Raw genomic sequence first — 15,981 nt, forward strand, 5'->3', positions numbered from 1 at the left:
TTTAATAATAATTAAAATTTAAAATTTAAAAATTATTAATTAAAAAAGGCTTTATTAATAGCATATATTGTATTACCAAGAAATTGGTACAATTATTTATTATATTACTAGGTATTCTTCTGTTAAATGCACTGAATTAATATTTTTAGATCGAGTGTAAGATGCTTTTCAGTCTGTTTCATCACAAGCTTGTACGTATGTCTAGTGAATATTGTAAATATTTGAATCCAGGCAATTTTGTATGATCAGAGACATTAGGTTTGACTTCAAGGATCAGAGAATGTTAGGGTAATTTGAAGATCAATCCCATGTTCACTTATTATATATTGTATGCTGACATGATCACTTAACATCTTTGTATTTGTTGTAAGAAACATACATCATCCAGAATTCATTAATCAAAATAATTTAATCAATAATTACACATTTATAATCTCTTTAAGAAAATTAACAAAAATTTTCTAATCAAAAATTTTAATAAAGTAAACAATGTTGTTTCACAATTAAATTAGCTTTTTCATCATCCCTTTTCAACTCCTTAAAGGTTAAAAGGATAATTTATATTTAGTTTTAATATTAATATTTTTATAGTTTCTATGTTTATTACCGTTTACCTTTCTTAACTTATTATTGCACTGATTCGGATCAGTATAATAAGTTTTGAGAATGGAGTAGTTCCGAAATGCATCAACAAGAGATAAAAGAATGAAGCTAAGAAAGATAAGCAGTACTAAACAAAGAAACTATAGTGATCTTAGCAGAAAAGATAATATGAATTATTATCTTAAAAACAACAATATTTTTATAAATGAAAAATCAAATGGTTTACAGAATTTTTCAATTTTTCTTCAATTTTATTTTGCCATTATCATTACACAATTCTGGGTTTTTATATTATAATAATATTAATTTTCAAGAAAATTAGTTAAATACTTAAGACAAAAATAAATTTAACACAAATTCTGACATTACAGATAGATTTATCTCATATGCCTCACTCTGTAGTAGCTTTTTACATCTTTCCTTGACATTACATTTTTTCTTTATTTTTTCTGAAAACAATGCCAAATTAAGAATCAGTAAGCCAATATTAATGTTTTAAATTTCTCACCAATTTCATATAGTTGAAGTTTAAGTAAAAACTGAATTTTTTTTTAGTTTTATTATTAATTTTTTTATTAAAAAATCTATTCTAATAACTTTTTATCACTGTAAAATCATGTCATTGTCATCTAACAAAATTATACACTGGAATTAATTTATAAATTTAATTAATTTTATAATAGAAATTTCATTTTAACAAATATATTTTTTTACAAATTTTTAATAGTTTAAAATAGGATAAATGTATTTAATAATATTTTGACATAAAAAAATTAAAGGAAATAAATCATTTTCCAGATTAAACACAATATAAAAGATATATTTGTATATATATAAAGTAGAATATCAGTATATAACATAATTCAGTTCACTATCTACTAAGTTTAACAAATGCAGCCAATAAGATGCAGAACTTCAGTTTGCATGTGTGTGTCTGTGTGAATTTGTATACTATACTAATATGTTATATGGTATGGTCAGAATATGTAAGGCTTCTTCGTTAACTCGCAGCACACAGCCTTCCATCTCAATCTGAACTAAGTAACTGAGCAACAACATTCAACCTTGAATTAGGTTTAGATGTTGTGCCGGGTTTACTATTATTATTATTATTACTGCTACTACTATTATTATTACTACTACTACTACTACTACTATTACTACACTACTATTATTATAATTAATATTGTCTTATTACTGACTTGTCAAACAAACTTTGATAGAGTAACCAGACTTGGTTTGACTTCTAACAAGTCATAGGAATATTACTATTATTTGCTGTATTAATAAACTGTTTTCTGAATAAATTTAAACATAACTGACTTCACGGTTAAGTTCTTTTAAATTAAAGTTGAAAATATAAAGCAATTATTAATCTAATTAAGGATATAAACTTTAGTAATGCTGCACTTGAATTGATTCAGATTTACACACCTCCTCAATTTATCTTTTACACAAAACATATATTATATAATATTTACATATTATTTATACATGCACTCACAAAACCGCACCACACACACTCACATGCACATGCACACACATACAAGCAATCAGTCTTAATAAAATGTTAATTTTGTTATTATAATTAAATTATATTATGCTTCCAAACAGAAGTATAATATCATCTCTTTAGACTCCCTTAAAAAGTAAGTACTAGTTTTCAAAATATATAAGTGGGCTGTCAAATAATTGTTTGGCACCTTTATGAATCACGTAGACCAATACTTAAAAAATGAAAATGTTCACTAAATCCACTGTTTACATTTACGAATGTAGAATCTTTAATAAAAAGAAATTCAATTTCTTTTTAAAAATAATAATAATCTAGCACTATCAAACAAACAAGACAACACAACTGTTTTCAAGACAATTTTTTGGCTTATGAGAAGCAGCCTTATTAAACTTCTGTTCTATTTTTAATAAACTGCCAAATCATTTAAAAAATCTTCCCACCAATTTATTTAAAATATAATTATAGATTTTATTTTATAGAAATAACATTATTCTGTCTATCAATTTTTAAATAACACCAATTAAAAGATTTTAAAAAACCTGTACATTTTTTTCACACTATTCAATACGCACATAAACATATGCACAGATATAATTTTTATTAACAATTTCTGAATTGTTAATTATCATGTAATTACTTTTTATATCTATGAGAATTATCTTCATATATTCATTCACCATAACATTATTTAACTTGTTTATATTTGAAATAATTAATATGTAATTTAATTACATCTACTTTGTATTTTACATTTTATTGTCTTTTTTGTGATGCTGCTCTGATAAAGTTTTTACTATGGTTTTCGCCCTTGATCTACCAAGGCAAATAATGTTGGTATAGTTCCTTTTTTTCTACTTGTAGTAGCACATTTATCCATTCCTGATGTGACCTAAATAATTTATCATTAAAAAGTACTTTTGGAAAATTTATAAATCAATTCTATAACTGTGTTTTGCTGTTTATTTAATTTACAATTTTATATCAGCCAGCCCCCATGACACAAGTGGGAGCATCTCCACCTTTCACCTGGAGGTCCTGGGTTCGAATCCCGATCAGCCATGATATTTTTCATACACTACAAATTTCTACTCCGGCTAAATGATCATAACAGTCAAAGTTTGGACATCGCATAAATATATATATTATATAATTAACACAGCAGTTAATATGTTCTTAAAGTATTTGAATTTTCAAAAAATGATTGATTATATAGAAAATAAAATTACATTATTACAGAAGAAGAGAATGAATTTTATCCAAGAAATTAATTTACCGGCTTATAATAGAAAAAGGGATGTACTCTTAGGTGCAAAAAGAATGCACCTAAAAAAATGCTTTTAAAAAAAAATTACAAAAATTAACAAAGATGATAATGTTACTAAATTTAAGGATAAATCTTCTTTCCTTTAATTACTGAGATAATGTCTTACACTCTTAGTTTCATAAAAAATTTTTAGTGACTGCATGTATTTTTATATAAACTATATTTTTTACAGTAGACTTTTGTATCTTTTACTCTGTAGTTGAAAAGAATCGTGTAATATGTGGCTTTCTTTCCTATTATAGTAAAAATAATTATAAAGTAATTTTATATTTTTATTTTCAATATAAATTTTAAAAAATATTGTGTTAATGTATTCAATTGTATGTTACATTCATGAATTCTGTAATTTGTCATTTCATCACTCATATGACCCTAAAGATAATGAATTACATAGGTTCTACAGCATTAATAAAAAGGATTCAAATTTAAAGCTTTAAATTAATTTTTATAAATAAATTGAAAACTTTACCTATTTTAAATAAATTAAAAAATAAAAATATTTCTAATAAAGAGATGTCTGAAAAACTTTTCAGAGTGGTTTTTCAAGAATACTATGTGTTAAGATTTTTTTTATATTATGACTTCAAACATGATTTTGCATATATTTTAATGAAGAAGACTGATGAAATGGTAGGGGATGATAAATGGTAGATACTTGCTTAGAATCGAACCCAATATAAACTGATCAGCAAGCTAGCATTCTAACTATTACCATTTGTTTGGCATTTCTATACATACTACAAAGATTAAGATGAAAATATAAAAAAAAAACACGCTGAAATCATTTTTTAAGTTGAAATGATATTTATTTAGCAAGTAACACTTACAAACTTTTAAGACTTCAAAAAAGCACAAAAAGACTTTAAAAATATAAAACTAAAATACATAATTAAAATTTAACAATTATGTAAATTAGAATCAGTCAAATATGCGTGCGCGTGCGCGCGCGCATACACACACATCAATTTACATGATGTAATAATTAAATAATTTATTACATCAATAAGGTTTCATTCTTAAATATACTGCAATATAATATCATAAAATCTAAGTAGGTATGCATTAGTAAAATGCTATAAAGTTTATTGCCAATTAAAGAAAGCTATTTAATTTTCTTCTGCATTCTTTATATTTTAATATTTTTTTCATGTCTTTAACAAAGATGAATTATTTTCTTTTCTTTAACATTTAAATAAAATGAATCCTTATGAGTGCAACATTTTTCTAATTACTTTAAAAACTTTTATAATTTATTACTGAACATTTAAAAATAAAACACACTTTCTAATTTAATTAAAATGAAGTTACTTAAACTTTTCAGTTTCATATTTATTAGAAAGGTAACAATCACTGCCTTTGATTTTTATATGTTTTCTTTTAATAAAACTGAGATACGTTACAAAAACAATTACTTTTTCAAAGTTGGTAACACTATAAGGGTATCTTAATTATACTTTAAATTTAAAAATATTTTCAGACAACACACACACACACAAAATGGGAAGGTTAATAATTGAATTAATTGCACTAAGTAACTTCAATGAAATTTATTTAACAAAACCACAGTACAAAAAAAAAGATATAGCAGATATATTTTTTCTACTTTCAGAAAAGTTATGAAGTAACAAAATATACCACCCAGTTATTGAAAGGAACAAATCATGATTCAAAAAGGTATAATATCTGAACCACACCCATTTTTCATTTAATGAAGTTTGATTGATCTTAAATGGAATAATATTAAAACTGTTTGCTATCTTTAATTATTTTCTCAAGGTTGTTTTCAGATGAAATGGAAGGAATTTAGTGGTATTTTTATGGCCAGATACCATTTTTTTTTTTTCATTGAGGGTTAAATTATTGTATTCATATTTTCTTCTTTAATATTTACGAAAAACTTATAAGTGAGAGAGAGAGAGAGAGAGAGAGAGAGAGAGAGAGAGAGAGAGAGAGAGAGAGAGAGAGAGAGAGAGAGAGAGAGAGAGAGAGAGAGAGAGAGAGAGAGAGAGAGAGAGAGAGAGAGAGAGAGAGAGAGAGAGAGAGAGAGAGAGAGAGAGAGAGAGAGAGAGAGAGAGAGAGAGAGAGAGAGAGAGAGAGAGAGAGAGAGAGAGAGAGAGAGAGAGAGAGAGAGAGAGAGAGAGAGAGAGAGAGAGAGAGACAGACAGAGAGAGAGAGAGAGAGAGCACATGCTTTCATACACAAGTATGTAAAGCAAATGAAATAAAACATAAAGTTATTTAAAATAAATTACTAAAAAATTGTAATGGTTTTGTCTAGAATTTTATTTTCCTAGTTTAGTCTGAATTTTTTTTTACCATGCTAATACCTTTTTTTTTACAATTGACAAAACTTTATATTTGTTAACAAAATTATATTTGTTGAAAATTAACATTAAATTTATTTAAAATTTTTTTCATAGATACATTTTTGAGATTAATGAAAAGATTTATTTTTTGTAAGGTTCAAGAAAAATATGTTCAACTATGTTTCTAATCAAGCCTAAAACCATAGAACTTGACTAGATAGGAGAGTACCAATATCCCAATCAGTAGTTTTTAGTGTACCCTTCATGGAAAAAAGGAACTGTCCCTTTCTACCCCCTCAAAAGTTTCGTATTTCACAGAGCTTCAAATACCTCTTAAGACTAATCAAGAGTCCCCAACCAGTCAATGAGTGCAACATATCTTAACCAGCATTTAATCAATTGCTTTTTTTAATACATTGTATGTATTAATTATATAATAATTATTATGCTTTCTGCAATGAATAAAATCAGCTAATATAAACCAAAGGTATTATTAAAAGATGATTTTTATATTATTAAAAAAAAAAAAAAAAAAAAAAAAAAAAAAAAAAAAAAAAAAAAAAAACAGAAAAATCTAAAAAGCAATATTTATTTATTTAAATAAGTTATTAAAATATGGTTAACATACTTACTGGTATGAGGATGTTTTTCGTTTCTTTGGTGGGTGCTCTCTTGTATTCTCTATCTGGCCAAGTTCCATTGGTATGCCACTAGAAGCCGCCACCTGTCCGCTTCCGAGGTACATGGGCGTAGAACAAGAACTTCTGAAAAAACAACAAAAATCTGTAATTAATATTGCAAACATAATCTTTTGTTAATTACATAAATTTTAGACTTAACCTAATAAAAATAATAATAGAAATATTTATTTTCTAAACAAATACTGATGTACATAATTATTAAATACATTAATACTAGTAATATTACAACTAAGCACATTATCAGGATAAATACATTAAATAATTTAGATACACTGAACTTCATTAATTTAGCCACCTTAAAGAACCTAATGATATAGAAAGCAAATAAAACATATTAGAAAGAATAATCAAAAGATATTTTAAGTAGCTCTTGAGGAAAAAATTTGTTTTTGGGAATGATTATTTTAGGAAAATTACTTTGAAAAAAGTTTAATAAGTAATCAAAGGGACAACAGCGGCTACATTTATTTATTTTACTTTCTAATTATTGTCAAATAAAACTAACTTACTACATGGTTGCGTTCTCTTCAAGTCATAACTACCCATCAACAGCACATACTGTACAATTATATTACTCTACTATACAATTTTTTTTTACCAAATACTATTGCAAGAAAAATCTTAATTTAAAATAAACAAAATAAATATGTTCCTGTTTAGTGGCATAACACATTATTATTAAAGTAATTTTAATATGCAAATCAAAACATAATCTTCACACTCTTACTGAAACGGTTTTATGAATGTATTAACACTTTTGTAATTCTTCATATAGTTTGGTAAGCTGTTTAAATCTTTGTTAAGGTATGCAAAGTAAAATCTTCTATTACACTCCCTCCTCAGGTTAGGTAACATGAAGTTTCTTTTACTTCTTGATCCTTGCTCAGCTCTAGTATTAACCCTATCCCCACTCAGAAGATAGAAAATATGAAGCATTTTACAAAAATATAAATGGATCAAGGTAAACGCATTAAATTGCTTGATAAGTGAATATGAGTGGGTTTAAATGGCATTTGTATATAACTTGTATAAAAGATTTCTGATAGTTATGGACTGAATGATATATGTCCCACTTCCAACACCACATACCTGAATATTACTAAAGCAGTATAAAGAATTTTTAAAACACTGGTAGGAAAAACTAATTTCCTAAATAGTAAAATCTTCTCACATGTATATTTCATTTCATAAAATATTAAATGAGCTTATTCCAAAGTAATTTACAATCGATGTTCAAGCTTAGGTACTTGCTCATTAAAATCATAGGTGTATCCCATCTCAGAAAGGAGAATCTGTTATATCCGATCACCAAATTACTAATTACCTACTCCTCAGTTCAAAATTAATGTAATTCATCTTGGAAATAATTTCAATTATATACCATTTTTAATAAGGCACCATCTTCTTCAGTCATTTTATGAATTACATGAAAACTCTCTCTTTCGCAATAAGGGTATATCATCAGCAAATGATCTCATGACATGCTGGAATAAAAGCTGTTTATCAAAATTAAAAATAATAAAGAACTTAAGCCAGAGAGTGAGAAACCCCAAGCTTAATACACCTTCTTCACTTGACTTATTCTTAATCCTAATTAGTTAGAACTCTTCTCTCAAAGTAAGATCTAAACACTCAAAAGCACCTTCCAGTTTCTTTAACAGTATACTATGACCCAACATCAACTGCATTTTGGATGTCCAAACAAAAAATCTCATATCTTTACTCAATCATTAATATGTTTTTACCGACAGTGAGTAAAAAAATTTAATGGCTTTTTTTATTGTTAATTATTTCCTAAACTTGCATTTGTTTACTAAAAAATTTAATTTTATCAAAAAAATTAACTAATCTTTTCATAGAAGCTGCCTATGATATCTTAGAAAACCGTAATAAAAAGCATAATTAACATAATTTCTTTCTCCCTTTCTAAAAAAATTGGTTTGTTAATGTTTTTGAGAAAATTTACTAGTCTCCATGCTTAAATTAAACAAATAAGCAATTGTATGCAATATCATTTGCATACAATTGTATGCAATTGTATGCAAATTACAAGAATTTAACTCATCAAAATCAAATGATTTGTTAGATTTCATATATTTAATAATGTTTTTAATTTCCCAAGAATTTTTTGGTTTGAAAACATAGAGCTCCAAATATTATTCACAGGAAATCTATTAACAAACATCTGATCACATGACTTAAGATCTTCCTCAAGCCAGATTTCAACTGTTTAGTAGTAAATCATAATTATTAATTATTACATAAGCAATTTGTTTATACTCTCTAATTAGTGGAGTGAGATCATCAATCAAAATACTACTTACATCTAATGTTGGTACCTTTCTGCAAATCAATTGATTAACTATCCTCCATTTCCCCATTAACATTACTCCAAGAGACTGATAACATTAATCATTAAACCAAGAGATTATTAACATACAATTTCTTACCCTTCCTAATGTCACAGATAAGACTATTCTTGCATCAATTATAACATTTTTTTTAATTCTAGATTGTCGGTTGATTTTTTTAAATGATGCCTTTTTTTAATCCTATTAAATTATGTGTGATTCATGGATTAAACTTAAAATTACTTTTCTTTTTTATTCTGGAATTTTTACTTTTTATAAAACAAGATATTAATAAATTGCCATTCAATTTTAATGCAGTCTATATTTTTAATTTCTATTGTAACGTAAATAAATTTATAACTTACGACTAATATTAATTAAATTCTTAGAACTTTCTTCTTCTGTAAAATGTATTATACTATTCAAAATCAATATTAAAGAATAATCAGTTATCCCAGCACATAATATATCAGCATATGCATTAAAAGAAGAAATATAAGTTTTTTTTAAATTTCTAATTAGTATTTTGAAATTTATTGATAGAGAAATATTATTTATGTAAAAGAAGGTCTTTCAATTGTATTTTATATAAATTAGTGGGATTTTTAATTTATAAGTTTAGGCACAGTAATTTATTAAAAACAGCAACAGAAAGACAAAAAGGCCCACTGTTATAAATTGAATATTATGTTGAGTTATATGAAAACACTTCTCCTGTATGATATGATAGAGATGAATATATTATGACAATGACAACGAACATACTTCGGTGTATATGACAGTTCCATGAAAGATCATTTCTGACAGACCAACTAGTTTTTCCTATTAGATTTACTGGAATGAACTATATAGTTTGTTTTGAAGTTCTTGACTTTTTTCTTCATTTCATTTTTACAAAAATTTACTATGCGTCACACTATTTAAAAAAGTGGGATATAAATTAATTAATCCTTTTCTACAGAATCAATGCAATAAGTTTGTTATTTATATACAACAGAATAAACAAACATAAATAAAAACAATTAAAATAAACAATTAACTATTCGGAAATATTTTTAAAATGGTAAACCTTTCCTTCCCTCAGAGCTGAACATATTAATTTAAAAAGAACTGAGAGCTGAATACATGTACGTATCTCCAAATTTCATCTTAAATTAGGCATTAAGACTCATAGGTAACAAATTTATATGTGAAATAATTCCATTTTAATAATTCCAATTATATTTTATTAATTATATTTTCTCCATAACACTTAAAATAACAATTTTAAAAAGATTTTTTATTTTTTTAAATATGCAGAAAATTATTTAAAAAGGATTGAAGGATATTCTTATTTAATAATATATTATTAAATAAATATATCTTTAGAAGTATGTAGCAAACATCATGCTATATCTTAGACATAACCTCTAAATCAGACATTGTTAAAAAAAAGGTAATAAATTAAAAAAAATATTTAAAAAAAATTGCAATCTTCTATTTAATTCATTTTGTTTTGATGTATAAAATGTATAAAAAATGTATTATAATGCACAACAGACACACACACAACACAACACAACACAACACAACACAACACACACATACACACACACACACACACACACACACACACACACACACACACACACACACACACACACACACACACACACACAACATTCATAACACAACTGTGGTATTAAAATAAAAAAATGATTCTTACATAACCAACAAAAGGAATAAAAATAAAATAATACTAAAGAATAAAAGAAGAAATAAAAACCATGATAATGTATTCAATGTTATTTAAAATTCAAGTTCATAAAAAGTTTTTAAAAAATTACAATAAGTGATGTAATTTTACATGCAAAAAAAAAATACAAAGTATAATTAATTTGAATCGAATTACTTGAGAATGATCATAAAAACAAATGGAATGCATCAAATTATATATTTAAGTATACTTAGCATATAATAATAATTAAAAGTTGTAATAAAAATAGATTTTAAAATAGTTAATAAGAAATTATGCTTTAGAAAAAAATAATTAAAGTTAACAATAAGGTAGTAAGAAGTATAATAAAGATAAAGAATGGAAACAGTGATGCTGAAAATAAGTATCATTTGCATAGAGTTTAAAACTGAAACTTCTTTCTTTTGACCTACCTAATTTTTTTATTTATTTATTACTTACTTTCTTATCAAAAGAATAATAGTAATAAGTAAAACTATTGTAGGAGTTGTTAAATCAGTTAAAATTAAGAAACATTGAATAAATAAACTTCAAAGTTGAGATACTTTGTCTTTTGTATGTTAGGTATCATAATAAAAAAGTTTATTAATGACCTGATAATATACAAATCGCTCCTAAATCTGGCATAGCCATACCTGAATAACAGGCTCTATGAAGACTGGCTTCATAGTGAACATCATTATTCTCAGAAAAAGTTTCCACAGCTTTCATATGTACTAAAGACTGGGACAGATAGTATAGCAACATATTAATCTAATAAAAACAATTAATTATATTTTAAACAAGAATTAACTCTTTTTAAGGTTTTTAAATATAGAGATTGATATACTGACTTCCATCATGGAGCAGTAGCATCTCTATCTTTCATCCAAAGGTTCTAGGTTCAACCCTACATTAGAGTAAGAATTTTTTCTGTGCTACAGAGATTACTATTATCAGTATTAAAAAAAAAAAAAAAATCAGATGACTATAATTTAATTCAACCTGAACTTTCTAATATTGGTTAAATAAATAAATAAAACCTAGTTAAAAACAACTCAAATGTCAATATTTTAAACTAATTTAACAAAATCATTATAAAAAAGAAAACTAATTTTTCCTCTACCTTAATTATATAAATAAAAAAAATAATATTATTATCCTGGTAATGTCTCATTTAGAGAATAGATAACAATAAAAGCACCAAGTCAGTAAGTTAAAACGGTGCAAAGTTAGAAAAATTTATCCTTTTTTTGTAAGGTGGAGGACTATTACTACGTATCCTTAGACATGGTTTAGAAAATGTTCTTAACTTATCATCTTAATTATAATAAAATAATAGAAATTTGAAATATAATTTATATGGAAGAAGCCGTAACCAGTTAGTTTAGGTGACCTAACATGAGATGCTACTCACTCTTAAAAATGACATAACCATCTCAAGATTAACAATCATTCCATGTCAGACTTACTAAAAAAAGTTACCAGAATTCAGTCCTGGTACCTTCTTTAATGAACCAAATCTACAGTAGATACTGTTTTATGTGTTTATATCTGTTTTTACTCAATTCTGTTACTAAAATTGATAATGACTGTTAAAAAATTAAAATACACATTTAGTTTTGATTATTATTTTGTGCAAATAATTACAGAGTACAGTCTTATAAAATTTAATTTTCTTTATTGTATTCATACTGTCTATTAAGTGCCACACCAGACAGTTATATGCAAAATTACAAAAAACAAGTCACTATGACAAATGACATTTTCAGATACACTCCATACCAAGTTTCCTTAAAAATGTTATAAGCGAAGTAATTTCCCATTGTCTTCTTCACTTATCTAAAGTAAATTGTTGCTTACTGGCATGCTAACCCTACAAGAGGCACATCTATTTCATTCATAAAACATAGAGGAAAATAATGAACAAAGCGGCTTTAAAATCAACAACATTACTCTCAGAGAAAGAAACTGTCTAAATTTTATTTTAGATGCTTTACATGTATTATATCCATAAGAAGAACTAATATAAAAACATAACAAATTAATGTGCTCCTTTCCATGAGAAATAATGCATCATATACACTGCTTCGTTCATTAGGGAAAATTAATAGATTTGAACAACTGAAAGTTGGCAAGAAACAAAAATGAAATTTTTGAATTATAAAAGATTAAAACAATTTTTTTTCAAAACCTAAATATTAATGTTATTTCAAATGATATTTTTGATGATAATAATTTTTAATTAAATAAAAATTTGCTAGAGTATAATTTTTATGAAATCTAACCACCTTTGGAAATAGCAAGCACACTTTTAATATCTTCCCAACCCTCATTCAGTTAGAAGAAAATATATATATAAAATCAATCTCATTCGATGATTAGGCCGTTCCTTAAATATAAAATCAGAGCGAAACTAGCACACATACATAGTAACATTTTTTATCTTCAGTCATTTGACTGGTTTGATGCAGCTCTCCAAGCATTCCTATCTAGGATTAGTCATTTCATTTCAGTATACCCCCTACATCATACATCCCTAACAATTTGTTTTCCATTTTCCAAACGTTGCCATTTTTTTATTTTTAACCTCCAGGTCCATCATTAGGTATTGCTTCAGAGTATGAGATGAATCATTTGTAGCATGTGTGAAAATGCAATGCCTGACTGGAATTCTAACCCGGGACCTCCGAATGAAAGGTTGAGACGCTACCACTCATACCACAGAGGCCGGCTTCCAAACATTGCCTGTCTGCACAATTTTTCCCATCTTCCTATCCTTCCAATATCAAAGTGCCTATTCCAGGATGCCATAAGATGTGGCCTGTAAGTCTGTCTCTTCTTCAAATGCTTTTTTCTTCATCAATCTGCCACAACACCTCTTCATTTGTCACTTTATTCACTCATCTTATTTTTTAAATTTTCCTATAGCACCACATTTCTAAAGCTTCTAATCTTTTCTTCTCAGGTACTCTGATCATCTAAGTTTCACTTCCATATAAAGCTATGCTCCAAACATATACTTTCAAAAAGTTTTCCTGACGTTTAAATTAATTTTTGGTGCAAGCAAATTATATTTCTAACTGAAAGCTCATTTTGCCTGTGCTATTTAGCATTTTATATCATTCTTGCTTTGTCCATCTTTAGTAATTCTACTTTCCAGATAAAAGAATTCTTCAACCTCCATAGTTTTTTCTCTCCTATTTTTATATTCAGTGGTCCATCTATTTTATTTCTACAACATTTCATTACTTTTATTTTGCTCTTGTTTATTCTCATGCAGCAGTTCTTGCATAGGACTTCATCAATGCCATTCATTGTTTCTTCTAATACTTTTTTACTCTCAGCCAGAATTACTATGTCATCAGCAAATCATAGCATCTTCAACTTTTCACCTTGCACTGTCATTACAGATTTAAATTGTTTTTTAATCTCATTAACTGCTAGTTCTATGTAAAGATTAAAAACTAACAGGGATAGGGAACATCCTTGTCCGACTCCTTTTTTTATTACTGTTTTTTTCTTATGATCTTCGCTTATTAATGTTGCAGTTTGGTTTCTGTAAGTGTTAGCAATTGTTCTTCAATCTTTATAATTGAACCCTAAAATGCTGAACATTTTATTCCAGTTTACGTCATCAAATGCCTTTTCTAAGTCTATAAATGCCATGTATGTTGGTTGTTTTTTTTAATCTTCCTTCTACTATTAATCTCGGTGCTAAAATTGTTTCCTTAACCCCTATACTTTTCCTGAAACCAAATCGGTCTTCTCCTAACACTTCCTCCATTCTTCTCTCAATTAGCTACATAAATAAATAAAAATAAATGCCTTTATACTGAATTTGATAGTACAGACATTACGTAACTTTCTGAAGTAACTCTTCTTTTGGTGTCATCTCCTCAGCGAAGGTTGGAAATCATCCTCTGGTAACCCTTTCTATTCTGAGCTAGCCTCATAAGGGATCCATCCAGCATCATGAATATTAAATTACTGTCAACCTTTCTTCAACTTTCCCTTCAATTTTCAACTACATTAGACTATTTTTGGATTTCGTGGACCTCCAAACATTGCAAATTATAATCTGTGCATGGGAAAATCCAAAAGTATTCTGTGACTTTCTTGCCATGATCATTATTTAATAATTATAAAAAATCAAGAAATCATAATTTATTTTAAACACTTATTTTATAATACTAAATTTGGAAGCGAGCTAAACAGTTTATATCATAACTTTAGCAGTTATAGTTGCAGTATATCATAAATTTATATAAACTTAAAAAATAAAAATTTTTATGTTTTATTGTTATGTTTTACGCACTCCATTACGAAAAATGTTAAGTGGTAACTTCTCAGTCTTTCATCAGAGGACCCGGGTTTGAATTCCGGTCAAGCACGGCATTTTTCAAATGCTGCAAAATTCCATTTTCATATTTCCATTTTCAAGTTTCCCAAGGTTCTGTGATGAATTAATTTATCAGACCAAAAAAAAAATGTTACAATTTTTTCTTTTTAAATTAGACTTTACTGAAGTAAACACTAAATTAAACCTAATTCCGGTCAGGCATAGCATTTTCACACTATACAAAAATTGTAATTCATGTCATCCTCTTAAGTAATATCTAACGGTGGTCCTGGAAATCAAAAAAGAAAAAAACACTAAATTAAAAAATAATTAGCCCACAAATGTAATAACCATTAATGAAATCAAAAATTATTTTACATTTTTTTTAAGTGGTTTTTATTTATATTTAGTATTGGTTTTATTTCAAATAAGAATAAACCTATAAAAAAAAGAAAAAAATTATTCGCAACAAACACCAAACACGAGAGACGTGCGTGGATAAGATAAAAAAAAGGAATGGAGAAAAACTATCCAGAGAGAGAGAGATAAGGACTTCCTAGAATCTGAATATATGTATTATGTTTTATTAAAATTTTTCTACATAATTTCCCTGAAATTTCGCGCGAAAATTCTCTGAATACAGACTACACATTATTTTTATAACAGCAAACGAAGCAAAGGTTCACACACACGCGCGCGCGCGCGCGATCAAAAAAACTATTTGAGCGCTTCTTTGTAAACTGCAGCGGTTTTCCCTTCCGGTGCGAGGATGACCAAAGAATTACGAAAGCTCACTTTGGAGCAGATCTCGTAAAACTGTCCAAACTGACAATCTGCCCGTAGATCAATTCCCACCGACTTCAAATTCTACACCTGGGATTTGTTTATAATCACGGAAAAGCAAAGCTTTAATGAAACTGAAGTCTTTTGAATTCAAAAAGATACTCTGATGGTTTAATAGTATTTACGGAATAAAGACACATTCCCCTTGGCCGTAGTTCTCTTGGTTAACAATGCAACCTCGATTAAGTTTCTGTGGAGGGCTTTTACTCGCATTTGGTGCCTTCCTAGAATACAATCATTATTCATTACTTATTGTTGAGATTTAAAATTTTCATACATTAT

General features: G+C 26.9%; 1 protein-coding gene across 4 annotated transcripts in view; it reads right to left on the reverse strand.

Moving 5' to 3' along the window:
* cyc (basic helix-loop-helix ARNT-like protein cyc) overlaps positions 1-15,981 on the reverse strand; it is a 312,750-nt gene that overhangs the window by 62,657 nt on the left and 234,112 nt on the right. For all 4 annotated transcript variants that reach the window (XM_075372438.1, XM_075372437.1, XM_075372436.1 and 1 more), the window contains exon 3: positions 6,381-6,512. In XM_075372438.1, coding sequence (XP_075228553.1) covers positions 6,381-6,493 — 113 coding nt within the window. In that variant the 5' untranslated portion in view covers positions 6,494-6,512. The remainder of the gene's footprint in view (positions 1-6,380; positions 6,513-15,981) is intronic.

The sequence above is a fragment of the Lycorma delicatula genome, chromosome 8 (assembly GCF_047948215.1).
Source record: "Lycorma delicatula isolate Av1 chromosome 8, ASM4794821v1, whole genome shotgun sequence".
Taxonomy (NCBI): Eukaryota; Metazoa; Arthropoda; class Insecta; order Hemiptera; family Fulgoridae; genus Lycorma; species Lycorma delicatula.